Genomic DNA, 14,404 nt, shown 5'->3' on the forward strand with positions numbered 1-14,404 from the left:
GCCGCTCCGCGGCATGTGGGATCTTCCCGGACCGGGGCACGAACCCGTGTCCCCTGCATCGGCAGGCGGACTCTCAACCACTGCGCCACCAGGGAAGCCCTCAGTCACTTTTCACAAAGCTTAGACAGTTTGTTGCCATCCGGAAATTCTTACTCGTATACAACCTCGCCCTGCAACTCAAGACCTTTCCTTCGTGTCCCACACTTTGGAGTTTGTAGAAGCAGATTCTCAGCCACGTTAGGAAGTCTAGTTTTCTCAGCCATGACTCATTTCACGAGAAGCTGTGCCTTCCCTCATCTTCCTCTCTTTGTTGCCCGCACTAGAGAGGAAGATGAGGGAAGTGGCAAGAAGACTGTCCACAGGCTCACTGGTGGACTATAGCACTGACATTCTCTGTCTCCACGAACCCATTTCTGTCCTCAACCACCAATTTGGCTTAATGCCCTATCAAGCTAAAATTTTCCTCTTCGCATCTCTCTCTTGCCCTTGCTCATCTTCCTACTTTTATCTCTTGTCCACTGTTCAACATTTGCCCATTTGGGTATTTCCCATAAAATGCATACAGTTTTTACTTGGCATCAGGATGTTCACAGCATTCCTGTTCGCCTCGATATATAGATTTACCAAAACCATTTAGGCATCATTTGTGAAGCCATTTAAGGGGACTTTTGCCCAGGTTAGGGCATGTGTCAGAACTGAGTCATCAGGGACTTCCCTGGTGGCACAGTGGTTAAGAATCTGCCTGTCAATGCAGGGGACACGGGATCGAGCCCTGGTCCGGGAAGATCCCACATGTGGAGCAACTAAGCCCATGCTCCACAACTACTGAGCCTGCACTCTAGAGCCCGCAAGCCACAACTACTGAAGCCCGTGCGCCTACAGCCTGTGCGCCTAGAGCCCATGCTCCACAATAAAAGACACCGCAGTGAGAAGCCCATACACCGCAATGAGGAGTGGCCCCCGCTCGCCGCAACTAGAGAAAGCCCGCACGCAGCAAAGAAGACCCAGCGCAGCCAAAAATAAATAAATAAATTTATTTATTTATTTAAAAAAAAAGAACGGAGACATCAGTGCAAGCAGCTAGGGCATAAACATACGCACAGCTGTCTGCCATCTGGGTCTGTGAGGAGTGCTAAGAGTTATTACACGGGAACCATAAGAGGCTCTCACCTGGAGAGGGGAGAGCTGTCACCTGAGTCACTTGTTCCTTTTTCTCCTCGCCTTGAGGGTTCGTTTCCTTTTCTGAAAGCTGGTTGAACAGAATGATTTAAGTTTTTAGTAAGTCTGTCCATAAACAGCTGAGTAATACCTTTCCCCTCACTCCTGCGAGTTGCACCGGAGCCAGCTGAGTGGGAGGTGCCTGTCTTTGGCCTGACTGCTCTGTGCTTGTTGATACTTGGGTCCAGAACCTATGACCATTCTCGTTTTCCTGCCCGATGTCATTTCCTGCTGGTGAGGTATTATCGTAGTCAAGGGTAGACTCTGGAGGCAGACACTTCCACAAGTGAATCAACTCAGACACACAGGCAGTGTTACCATGGGCCATGTGTATAACCTAAAGCTGACAATTCTTTACTATTAAAGAACCTGTGTCCTCATTTAGAAAGCAAGAAAGAAGAAAGCCCTCCATCAGCACAATTTTAGGCAGGTGAACCTGTGTTGGGCCCTGTGGGGTGGGGTTGGGGGGTGACCCTTGAGTTAAATGAGAAAGGCTTGATTTTTTATTTTTTAATTCTAAGCCCACTCCAAGTTGGCCAGAGAGGAGATTGCAGAACTGCAGCTGTGGACACTGGATGGAGAGACCCAGTCCTGGGTCACGGGCAGTTGGATTAGTTGGATTTCAAAGAGAAAGGGTCTGTTTGAATGAGCAAATGTGCACTGTCTGTCTCCTCTGTGGGAGCCCAGATGCTGTGGACTGTACATGTTGGGGACAGGGACAGTGTAGTCAAGAGGAGCCTTAGGGGCTCCCTCAGAGGGGGCGTCGTTCCTCTTGTTCCTTTCAGTGTTTTCCCTACTCTTTTTTTTTTTTTACAACTTTATTGGAGTATAATTGCTTCACAGTGGTGTATTAGTTTCTGCTTTATAACAAAGTGAATCAGTTATACATATACATCTGTTCCCATATCCCTTCCCTCTTGCATCTCCTTCCCTCCCACCCTCCCTATCCCACCCCTCCAGTCGGTCACAAAGCACCGAGCTGATCTCCCTGTGCTATGCGGCTGCTTCCCACCAGCTATCTACCTTACGTTTGGTAGTGTATGTATGTCCATGCCTCTCTTTCGCTTTGTCACAGCTTACCCTTCCCCCTCCCCATATCCTCAAGTCCATTCTCAAGTAGGTCTGTGTCTTTATTCCTGTTTTACCCCTAGAAATGTCTTCATGACATTTTTTCCCCTTAAATTCCATATATATGTGTTAGCATACCGTATTTGTCTTTCTCTTTCTGACTTACTTCACTCTGACAGACTCTAGGTCCACCCACCTCATTACAAATAGCTCAATTTCGTTTCTCATTTCCCTTCTCTTGCACCGTTGTGCACTTTCTTGCCATGTGAAGTGCTGGACCCATTACTCTCCCGAAAGGAGCTTCTCTTTGACAATATGAATTTAAAAGAACCTTGTATCCTGTGACACAATTAGACAAGCAGGTGTGGGGATGGGGAAGTGGGATGTCGGTTTCCCCGGGTGATTTTACTTAAGGAGCTGTGATCTTGCTGGATGGGGGTGGGTGCAGCTGTGAGCTCTGTGTTGGAAACCCTGCAAAGTGGATTCCAGTCCTGACTCTTCCAGAATCTAGCTGTGATAGCCCTGCTCTAACCCTCCACACCTCTGTCCCAGGCCACAGCCTGAGCCTGAACCTAATGGAAGTTTCTTGAGCTTGGGGCTGGGAAGAGAGAGCCCTTCTCTCTTTGGGAACCAAAGCTCTCTGCCCTCCTCTTTTACCATATTCAGGACTTGGTGCAGAAGTGAGCCGAAGTAGAATTTTTCCAGCCCATGTCTGCATTTGTTGGGTCTTAAAACTCAATCACCAGCAATTAGTGCAGAAGCGGTTATGCCAACTCAAACATTTCAGGCTAATTAAAACCTTCTTTGGCTCATCAAAACCCACTGTTCTGTATCTGAGGATGAGTTAATTGACAGTGAGATTAAGCAGGATGAGATTATGGGAAAGAAAAAAAGCACTGACAAGCTTTAAAAAATCTTTATGAACATTCTTTTTTAAATTGAGGCCAGAGCTCCCATCTTTCTAAGAAGAATTCTGAAGCAAGCTTGCAAACTGGTCCACTCCATTAACCTGTCCTCTGGGTTAGTGACAACAGATGCCAGTCTTGATTTTTCTCTCTTATGTGCCACATCCAGGCCATCAGATCCATCTTCACTAGCTATTCAGAATTGGGCCACCACCCTGGTCCAAGGCACTGCCATCTCCCACCTGGTCTATAGCCAAAGACTCTTACCCGAACTCTTTGCTGTACCTGCACCCCTTCACCATCTGTGTCACACCCAGCAGCCAAAGTGATCCCATTCAACCTAAAAACTCAGTGGCTTTTCTTGTCGCTCAAGAATAACACCTGCGTGGCCCCCTCCCCCTCCCCACCAAACACACACACACACACACACACACACACACACATACACACACGCTGATTTCTGTCCTGTTTGCCCAGCACACACAGAAGCAGGCCCTTGGCCCTCTCTGTTCATCTGCCTGCAATGCTTTCCATCCCAATCCTTCTCCCTCACTTCCTCCAGGACTTTGTTCAGCCATCACCCCAGTGAACACTCCCCCAGCCATTCCATCTAAGTTACAACATCGAGCCACACCCTCTCCCCATCAGGCACATTAAGATCCATACACCCTTCATACCCCCATTTCTTGTCTTCTTTTCCTCTTTAGAGCTTCACACTTCATAACATATTTTGCTTGTTTGTCTTGTATAATTTTCAGTCTCCCCATCAGAATGTAAGTTCCATGAGGACAAGGATTTGGGTCACTTCATTCAAGGCTATATCCTCCGTTATGCCCAGCGGAGTAACTGGCACTCAGTAGGTGCTCAAGAAATATCAATACTTGAATGACTTCTGAAAGCATCTTCTCCAGGGCAGCTGCCACGTTCAGTGTTTTGGTGTAAAAACTGGCTTACTTCAAGATGACTTCCCTGGACATACATACATAGATCAACACTTGGCTCAAAACACCTGCCCCACTTGGCAAAAACCCCACAGCCTCTGAGTCGTTCTGACCAAGGCAGTTTCTCAAACTTGGTATTGTAGTGGACTTTGTAGAAGAAACAGATGTCTAAACCCCCTGGACTACATCAGGGAATCCTCAGTCTGAGAAACTTGAGCTAAAGTTTGGTACTGTTAAACTGTCTTTCAATTGATCCTATGAAAAAGGTGTTTTAAGGTAAAATATGTTTTACTAAATTTTTTAGATTATAACCAAAATGAAAGTAGTAAATTTAAAATTTTTTATAAAACTTGTAGACCTAAGAAGAGATTCCAGACAGAGAAACTCTTAAGATTCCAAGGCCTTTTAATTTTTTAATTTATTATTATTTTTTTTTGTGGTACGCGGTCCTCTCACTGCTGTGACCTCTCCCGTTGCGGAGCACAGGATCCGGATGCGCAGGCTCAGCGGCCAGGGCTCACGGGCCCAGCTGCTCCGCGGCATGTGGGATCTTCCCGGACCGGGGCACGAACCCGTGTCCCCTGCATCGGCAGGCAGACTCTCAACCACTGCGCCACCAGGGAAGCCCCCAAATTTACATGTTTTAAACCTGCCTCTTTCCCTCCTGCTGCAGCTGCCCCTCCTTCGAGGTTTCCAGAAAAGCAGGTCACTCACTTTCCCTTTCTATAGTACACAAACGTGTGTGTGTGTGTGTGTGTGTGTGTGTGTGTGTTGTAAAGAAGGGACAAGAGATGTTCCCTTGTTCAGTGACTCCCACACCAGACAGCAACCGAAACATTGTTGAAAGCGCTGATTCCTAGATCCCACCCAGTCTGGAAATAAAGTTTCCCCAAATCTGCTCTCCGTTGGTTCTGGGTGTCCTCGGAGCAGTGGGTCCCTAACCAGGCTCCCGGGCTGGAGGGACAGCTCTTGTCCACCAAACTCTCCCTGACCCTGGATGAAAATGTCACTCTAGGAAATGACTCCCCCAGGGCCTCGCAGACCCCCAGAACTGCCTCACGATGGCGCCAGGCATGTAAAGGGGACGACTGGTTCTGAGGGTGCCCTTCACCTGTCTCTCCTGTAACAGCTCCCTTCTCATTCAGCTGCCTCACTGCCCCTGCGCCCCATCTGCCCACGGGGCTCTGGAGACACTCAGGAAGGAAGAGCAGCGAACTGGGTCTGTGTCTGTCAGTCCAGGGAGCTCCCGGGCCTGGATGGAGGGAAGTGGGAAAGAAACAGGGGAGGGTGGCTGAGGTTTCGTGTCCCGTAAACCTTGTCTGGCTTGAGGCCACCATGGGCACGGGCTCAGAGATGTGGAAAAAGCAGGGGGCTGAAGAAGGTGGCGACTGCAGAGGCTGACTGACCCCTGTTCCCCACGAGGACAGACAGAAACGGACACTGAGAAATCCACCCAGGGAGAGATGCCGAGCACCGATCCTTTTTCCTGTTTTTACCTTGTACTGTTTGGGAGTTGTTTCTTCTCAACTAGATTTTGAGTTTCTTGAAATGGAAGGCTTGTCTTATTTAGAGTGTTATTTCCATACTGGGCACACAGTGGTGCTCAGTAAATGGGGAATGACTGGCTGATGGACATGTGTGTGTCTCATGTCTGGGTCTACCTCTGTGCGTCCCTAGGAGTCTCTCTGTGTCCATCTGGGCCCCCCTCTGTGGCCCCAGGGCCCCCCTCTGTGCCATGTCTGCCTCCACACCTGTGAGCCTCTGTGTGTGCCTCCTTCTCTATGTAAGTCCACGTGCTGGTGGTCACTTTCTGCATCTTAGCTCCACCTTAAATCCCTTTTCTGTTCTTCTGCTAGTTAGTCTCCTCCACAGGAAACCAGGTCTAGAGGCTTCAGCCTCGCTGGGTAGCACCTTACATGGACCCTCCCAGCAGGGAAATGTCAGACCTGTGTTTCACTTCCCAGCATTACCTGCCACGCTTGCTGACGTATGTGTTGTTTACGGGCTCATACCCCAGCAGGCACCTTGTGGCCCGACTCTGATGATGAGCTGGGGGTGGCAGCCGTGCTGGCGACAGGGCTCTTTCTGTGGTCTCACTGTCAGTGGGGCCAGAAGGCTGGTGTGAGGACTACCCTTGTGGTCTCAAGTCTACCCCAGCTTTATAAATCAGGGGTCTGAAAGGGTTAAACAGGAGACCCTAAGGGCACAGGGGTCTGGGAAGTTGCCTGCTAAAGAGGAGAGTCTGTTAATGAGACCACTTTCCAGGAAGGCCAGCAGGCCAGGGGCTGTCTACAGGGAAGCAGACGCTAACGAGCGGGCTTGGCTGCCGGGGGCGGAACGACGTTAATGAGTGTAGGACCCAGAGAGAGGGCCTAATGGCTCTGGTGGCATTTCAAAGCCAGAGCTCAGCGGGGCCGTGACCAGGGGCCCCGGTGATGAGGGGATGCATGGTCAGCACAGGGCCAAGAAGGGGCCTCTCCCAACTGCAGAGGGAGCCGGTCAAACTGCTCCCTCTTGCTAGCCCTGCTGCACGAGGGTTAGCGACTTCGGGGCGCTCCAGGGTAGGCCGTCCAGGGAGCAGGCCCATGCGGTAATGAGTGGCCAGGACTTGGCGCTGAGGCTGTGCGGAGGCCTGAGTTCTCTGCGCTGCTCCAATTAGCACTCAGCTCCTCCGGCAGCAGGGCTCTCCAAGTGGCCTACTGGGGCCGAGCCATTTGCAAGAGCCCCCGAATGGAAGCGGCCATCGTGTTGCCTCTGAGGGTGCAGGAAGACTTTCCAAGACCCGCAAAGGTTCTGTATCCGGGGCACGCACGAAGTCAGGGCGCCCCACCCCTCTCAGACGCACAGGTGTGAAACGGCGCCGCGTATCTCACACGTGCACCGCCCGGCCCAAGCGCCAGAGGGCACCCAGGTGCCCCGGGTGAACCACCAAAGGAGCTTGTTCTCCAGACAACAAAGCCCTTCGCAAGTCTGAGATTTTTCATTTCATTTTTCCCAGCCAAATTTAAAGAGGACTTAATCAAGTGGCCAGTTGACAGATCATTTTTGATGATAAATCACTATGCAATTTTGGGCACGCATCTCGGAAGGAATTCGGAGAATCGGGTGACATCTCCTTATTTGTGTGAAAGGCTTCTCAGCATGTAGAGCTATAAAAATGGAAAAAGAAAATGATGCTGAATCCCGATTCATCCATAGATACACAAATAATTAATTTCTTATCTGTTTCACTAAGATGTGTTTTCAGTATTTTCCTTTTTAGGTTTAACGATTACTTATAAAAATTTTTAGTATCTATGTTGTTTTAATCAACTGTACATTATATTTTACCTCAAAAATTAGTTGTAATAACTCAAACCAGAAGACTTTCTAAAAAACTCTTAGAATCTTTGGTCACAGGAAATTATTTCAATTCCGATTTCTAAATATATATTTGTGGCAGAGAAGTATGATAAGGTGAGCGATAAAAAACTTGCAACGGTAAAAAATGCTGCATTAGCAAAAACCATTCTGTAGGGGGAACGGAGTGAAAATACAGGTTCAAAGAGAAAAGGAACCACCTAAAATTTCCAACTGTTAAAGAAGAGCAGGTTGTGGGTTTTGTTTTTTTGTTTTTAAATAGATGAGAGTATTAAATCACTGCTGTGTTTGGATTTCATAAGATGGACTTTAAAGGGTTGGGGCAGTTTTATTTTAAAATGTCAATATTTACCAAATGCTAGAAATCACATCCCTCACAAGTTTTAAAATGTATGTGAAAAATATTAGATGTCAACTTAAAAATGTGCAAGATGGGACACATAATTTTTAAAAAATGGGGGAGGGGGGCATACTTAGAGTGAAAGCCCTTTTGAACCCCAGCCTGGTGGCTCCTCTGGCCCCTTGACTCCCACCTTCTCCTGCAGGGAAAGGCAGATGGAGGCCAGGATGGAGATGGCCCTGGCTGTGGCTCACGGAGACTGCAGTGGCGGGGAGGGGGGCTGCTCTACACTTCCATCCAGATTCCAGAACAGGCCATGGCCTGCTTGGGGAGGTGGGCCTCTCCTTCACGCTGAATTAAACTGCCTTCAGCTGGGGAGGAGGGGCAGATATTGGCCTGGGCAAACCCGCAGGCACAGGTGGAGAGAGAGAACCGGCCCCAGGCCAGGGCGAGAGTCTCTGCAAATGATGATGGACCCAGCCTACCACTGCCCTTGGCCCACAGCACACCTTCAAACCTGAGGGGAGGCCGCGTTTCCACAGAGGCACAGTTTATTTCACAGACAAGTGGAGATGTTGTTTCTGAAGGGGAGAGGCCGAAGCCCAGTCTCGGGTGTGGGCTGAGGGATTAGTTCCAGTCACCAAAGACGTACTTTGGTTTCTGCTATTTCTACCCTACTCCTCCTCCCAGCCTGTTGTCCCCCACGCGTCTCCTCCCCGTTTCGTCCTACACCGTGTATCTGGTTGGTCTAAGCATGTACGGCTGCCCTGGCGACGTCTTCCTCCCCACCTGCCCCTCCCCAAGGCCCTGAATCAGTGGACCAGGCTGAGAAGAGGGCTCTCAGGAAAGCAGGCAGCATCCTTCCAAGGGTCCTCTCGAGGGGCAGGAGGATGGGGTGTAGGTGAGGCTTCTCTAAGTGAGAGTCCCAGGGACGAAGCCAGTGGAATGAATCTCTTACTCCAGTTGCTGTGCCTCCCTCCAACTGCAGAGGGCGCCACAGAACTTAGAGGCAGAAGGCAGGGGGTGGGACCAACCATCACCCCGCCGCTGGTGGGAAGACCCTTGCCATGAGTGGGGCAAAGGAGCCCCAGGTCTGTCATGAACTAGCTGTGTGACTTGGGCAGGGCCTCCCTGGGTCTGGGCCTCATTTTCCTCATCTGTGAACAGGGCGACAGTGAGGATCCAGCCAGAGAGGCTGGTGTGGGCAATGCCTGAAGACCTGTGACCCACTCTCCTCCGGGGGTTCCCGTGACTTCCCGGCTCAGCTCCTTCTCGCACTGAGACTTGGGGTCCAGCCGGCCCTGGTTCCCGAGAGCCCCTCGTGCTGCTGCATAGCCTCCCTCCTGCCGGCCTGGAGAGCTGGTCTCCCCACTCCCTCTGCCCCCATCAGAGCCTGCGCAGCCAGAACCCAGAGAAAGGTGCTGGAGGAGGATGGGGAGGCTGTCCCGATGGTGGATTGATGGGCGAGGTGAGGGTACTGAGGGGTCATACAGCGGCCGTCTGCTTGATGCTGTGGAAGCTGATCCGCGTGGGTGACGTGGGGATGGACACGGCTCGGGCCCTGGGGACTCGGAGGGAGTGATGGTCCTGCCAGCGGTGCCACTTCTTCCTCACAGCCGAGCGCACCTGCAGGGGAGGAGGAGGCTCAACTGGGCCTGTGGAGGCCAGTCCTGGGTCCCCACCAGTCCTCTCCCCTGCTTCCTGCCCCTTGCAGGGCCACCAAGGGAGGCTGGGGCGGCCCCCCTGACTGCCACCCTCACATCCAGAGACCGGCCGTTTCCAAAAGCAGGGTCCTTCTCACCTCCTCTGCAGCCCTGACCTCCTCTACCTCCTGAAAGACCTGCATTGCTTACCACAGCACGCAGCTGAGATGGAGAGCTAGTCATTTCAAGACCTGACCGTCACTGGTGCTGTTCTATTCTCATTTGTATTGCAATGGAAGAAGTTTTTCTGCAAAGTGGATCATGTCCCCCACATGCTAGCCTGGCACATGGTTGAACAGAATAACTGTTCCGTAGGCATTCATTGCTTGCTTGCTTTAGTGGCTCCTTCTCTCCCTGCCCTCCAGCACATGCCGGTCTCCACTGTTGGACTTTCCTATCTGGGGTCTGCTTTAATTGACAGACCCAGGCATGCAGAGCCCCCCGCCACTGCCCTGTGCACGGGCAGGTGAAGAGGCCTCAGGATGGCTCTGGCATTCCTCTGGGGTGTCTGGAAGCTCTCGGGCCCTGGGAGGGGGTCTGCTCTTTGCCCCAGCACCCACTGTGTGTCCTCACCCACCACAGGCCTGAGTGAACATCTCCCCCAAGTCCGCCGCGCTGGGATTCTGGGCCTTGTAAGCTAACCAAGCTTCACCAGAGCCTGGCTCCCTGGAGCCCACCCAAAGGCGTGTGGCCTTCTCTGCGGCGGTAGGGGACAGGAGAGGACGCGCTGGTGTCTTTCTGCTCCCTGGGTCCATAAAGGCCTGGATGCACGGCTCACACCTGACTTGCTCCTGGAAAGCGCTCTCCTGTCATCACCTGTGTTCTGGCTTCCTTCTTCTGTGAGCCCCTGTGGCCTGGGCTCCTGCCCACCCAGCTCTCCGAGTGCAATGGGAGAGTCGGTATATCATTTCTGACCTGCAGAGTCAACCTTCTAAACTGGTTGGAGTCCCTCAGGTAGGATTCCTGTCTCCCCAGAGCTGGGTGGTTTCTCCAGACTTCCCCTCCCTTCTCCAGAGCAGAGCTGAGCAGAGCCAGGGACGCCCAAAAGGCTGGGGGGCTCCCCTCGAACTTCCCCGGAGTGGGGTCTGAGGACAGGCCTCCCGGGCCTGGTGTCATACCTCTCCATTGAAGAAGCAGTAGAAGACAGACACAAAGAAACCCTGGGAAGGAAGAGGGAGAGGTCAGTGACCTGCTCAGGGAGCCACTCTGCCTGGGGGGTCAGGGGATGGAGAGGGGACAGGATGACTGGGGGAACACTCTGACTCAGGACCCCGGAGGCTCAGAGCTGGGTAGGCACCCCCATCGTGGAGCAGGTGTGCCGTGGAGCAGGGGTCCACCGCGAGTGACAGGCTGCCATGAGTCCTCAGAGCAGGGGCTGGGCCGGCAGGAGGTGCAGGCTAGGGTGACCCTGACCCGGTCAGGGGTGGGCCCACCTGGGCCCTGGGGTGGGAGTGACGGGGCCAGGGCCTGGGTTCAGGGTGTGCACGCGCTTGTATTTCAGCGCATACGAACTAAACCAAGCCAGCGAGGGCACGGGTGCCTGAGCACGCCAGGTCAGGGGTGCTCACTGTGGCCGAATCCCACTATGTGCCCCACCTGGAACGACTGCAGGAAGGAGTTGAAATAGATGAACACGATCTGTGACAGCTCGTCCTCCCCAGGGTTGATGAAGAAGAGCATGTAGGTGACGCCCAGAAGGGGCAAGAGAACCAGGGTGGCCTTCACCGCCTTCCTGGGGAGGGGGGGAGGGGTGACAAGACCCATCTGAGCCCGAGGCAGGTAGGGCCTCACTCGCTGGCATTTCTTCTGGGAGCCTGAGCGAGGGCCCTGGGTGAGGACTCAGAGGACCCTGCCCAGAGGCAGGGGAATGGCCCAGATGGCCTCCTCATTCCTCCCCTGCTGAGGGTCAAGGCACCCCTCACTCACCTGTACTGGATCGTCTCCGATGTGGTGGATGCTCGTAACTTTGTCATTAGGATCCGGACGATGTTGAACAGAAATACAAAATTGATCTGGAGGGACAGGGGGCAGAGAGGGAAAAAGGAAGGACCACGAGGTGGGGATGAGAGGAGAGGCAACCACCTCCCCTGTAACCCACTGAGAATCCACGTCCCACTCCACTCACCCAGCACCTGCCTGGGGTCCCAAGGCCTCTGCTCCTCCCTCACCGGGGCAGGCAGGTACCCCACTTGCCGGGTCCCCTGTCACCGGAGGGCTCCAGAGCCTGCTTCTCCACACCCTGACCCGAGGGAGGAAAAGCAGCCTTGGAGGCCGTGCACAAGGGCGCAAAGGTCACTCCTTCCTGAGGCGCCCAGAGCTCTGCCCGGCCCGCCCCCGCTGCTGCAGGGCCCCCACTTGTCAACTGAGGGTCTCCCTGAGGCCCTTTGGACAGAGGACAGCCCTGCCCTGGTGGAGCAGACCCGGCCAGATGGAGTGATTAAGCTCTCACCATTCGTCCCCTGCACCCAGGAAAACTCTAGATTCTTCGCAGACACGCCTGAGGCAATGGAGATGAACAGGCTGCTGGGCTGACTCCAGCAGTTGGCTCCTGGAAAGGCCTCATTTATCTTCATTCTGAGCCTTCTCTCAGCATCGGAGCCTGCCGCTCCCAGCCTCTCCCCGGGACCTGCCCGTGTGGCCTCCGGGGCAGCCCTGTGCTGCACGTGGTCTCTGTGGGTGCTAGTGTCCTGTTAACCCGTGTCGGCTTGTCTGTGTGCCTGTGTGTTGCCTTCTCAGTGCTCCCCGTGGGTCTGTGCTCTGTGCTTGTGTGTGTGCCTTGGTGTGTTCCTGTGTGAGTGTGGACCTGGGGTCAGGGACACAGCTGTGTCTCTCTTCATCCACCTCCAAGTGCGAGTAGACAGGAGAGTGAGTGTTGTATGCCTGACACCCTGGGGATCTCTCACAGGAAAGTACCCATGGGTCAGAAGGAGATACATATTAGCCCAGGGGTGTCTGCTGGCTCACGTGTGTGCACATGTCTGAGTATGTGCGTGTGTTTATGCACACACACACACACATGCCCCTCCCAAGTCCCGGTCCTGAGACTCCGTCATTTCTGGAGCCTCCTAAGTTCTGAGGCTTGGGGACACAGGCAGACACCACGGGACGCACATCCCTGTGGCCTCTGGGTCACCCCTAAGCTTGAGGATGCTCTGGGGCCCTGGGGGGCTCCCTCCTCAGCCACGGCCTGCTGCTCCAGTGACCAAACTGGCACAGCCTGGTGAATCCAGGGTGAGGGGCGGTGGAAGCGTTCAGCCAGGGCTGCCCACGGCCTGCTGCGCCTTGCTTCCTCTTAAGACCTAATAATTTCCAGCTCCTGGGTTTCTGGTCTATTCTCTTGGATCATGAGGTCACTTTAACACATAGGCCGATCCTAATTTCCTCATACAAGTGATACAACATACTTGACCTTTTCCGATTCTTCATGACTTCTGTGAGAATAGAGGTGGTTGGAGTCAAAATATATTCTCATTTCTTCCACATTTCCCTGCATTAAATCTTATGCACTAATCAATCGTCCATAAACCCACTAACCAATTCACTCAGTTATCCACCCACTTATCCATCTATCCATCCATCCATTAATCCATCCAAATATTACTCAACCATCCATTATTTTATCTACCCGCCCACCCAGCCACTTATTTAACGTGTAACATCCATCCATCCATCCATCTAAATATCTACTCAACATTCATCAGTTTATCTACCCACCCACCCACTCACCCACTTATTCAACAGGTAACGTACATACATCCACCCATCTAGTCAATAAGCAATTGCTGAGCACCTCTGGGCTACAGGGCGCTGTTCCATGTGCTGAGGCAAGAGCAGGGACAGGGGCTGGTGTGGAGGGTCTGGGAGACAAGGCCTTATCCCCTCTGCTCACCCTAGGCAGGAGCTGGTGATGTTGCCCACACCCCACCTCAGGCTGGTCTGTGCAGCCCCAAAGTCACTCTTTCCTTTTGGGCTTGGTTCCCAGCCTCCCCCTTTACAACATCTTCTCCACCTCACTTCACTGCAGGCACCTTCCCCCCTTCCCCAGGGAGCCGCTGACACCGCCCCCCGGCCTGGTTTCCAAACCCTCCCCGTCTGCGCATGTGCAGAGGCGGGCGGGGAGGGAGGAAGGAGGGCTGACATCCCTTCCTCCTTGGCTTCAGACACGGTTCCTCCTGTCCTTTACACCCAGGCTGGGAGAGGCAGTCCCAGCCCTCGGGGGTGCCCTCTGCTCCCCTCCAGCTCGGGGTCTTGGGGTGCTGCCATCACATCTCGGCTCCTTGCAGCGCACATTCACCAAGTCCAGCAACATAGCTAGCCTGCTTGTCTACCTGGACCTGTGAAGCCTGGTGAGTCTCAGAGGCCCAAGTCCTGAGTCCTACTGCGTTCAGGGCCCTGGCTGGGCCACAGAGAAAGCCCAGACAACTCACATCCCTGCTCACAAGGCCCCTGGACACCAGGGTTCTCCCACTAGAGTATGCACATCAAAGGCGCTTGTTCCAAATGCAGCTCTTGGACACACCCCAGAGATTCCCAGTGGCAGGTGGAGGCCCTGGGATCTACATTTGGAATAGGGGCAGCCGGGATATTGCTGGGGAAGACACCACCCATGGAACAAAGAGTCAAGGCTTTCACCGGACAGACCTCACGTGCCACACACCATTCACCTGTAGCTGCAGGGGACAGTTCTCAGCTTGGGGCTTTCTCTGGTGCCAGGGGAGCTAGCTCAGCCTGAAAACAGGGAGAGGGGAGCTGGAAATGTGGGCATTCAAGGTCCCCAGGGCAACCTCCACTGATGGGGCATGAAGCATATGGGTAAGTAACCCTGCTTCCCGACCAGCGGTCAATTCTGAGACTCTTCTATGTGTTGCC

At 53.2% G+C, this 14,404-nt stretch overlaps 1 protein-coding gene across 5 annotated transcripts in view; it reads right to left on the reverse strand.

Annotated features, from left to right (window-relative positions):
• Positions 1 to 9,317: 9,317 nt before the first annotated feature.
• Positions 9,318 to 14,404, reverse strand: part of CRHR2 (corticotropin releasing hormone receptor 2) — a gene marked incomplete at both ends in the record, with an annotated part of 44,958 nt that continues 39,871 nt past the window's right edge. For all 5 annotated transcript variants that reach the window (XM_081244228.1, XM_081244227.1, XM_081244231.1 and 2 more), the window contains 4 exons: positions 9,318 to 9,458; positions 10,654 to 10,695; positions 11,132 to 11,267; positions 11,462 to 11,547. In XM_081244228.1, coding sequence (XP_081100354.1) covers positions 9,318 to 9,458; positions 10,654 to 10,695; positions 11,132 to 11,267; positions 11,462 to 11,547 — 405 coding nt within the window. The remainder of the gene's footprint in view (positions 9,459 to 10,653; positions 10,696 to 11,131; positions 11,268 to 11,461; positions 11,548 to 14,404) is intronic.

Source organism: Mesoplodon bidens (genome assembly GCF_964165515.1).
Source record: "Mesoplodon bidens genome assembly, chromosome: 9".
Lineage (NCBI taxonomy): Eukaryota > Metazoa > Chordata > Mammalia > Artiodactyla > Ziphiidae > Mesoplodon > Mesoplodon bidens.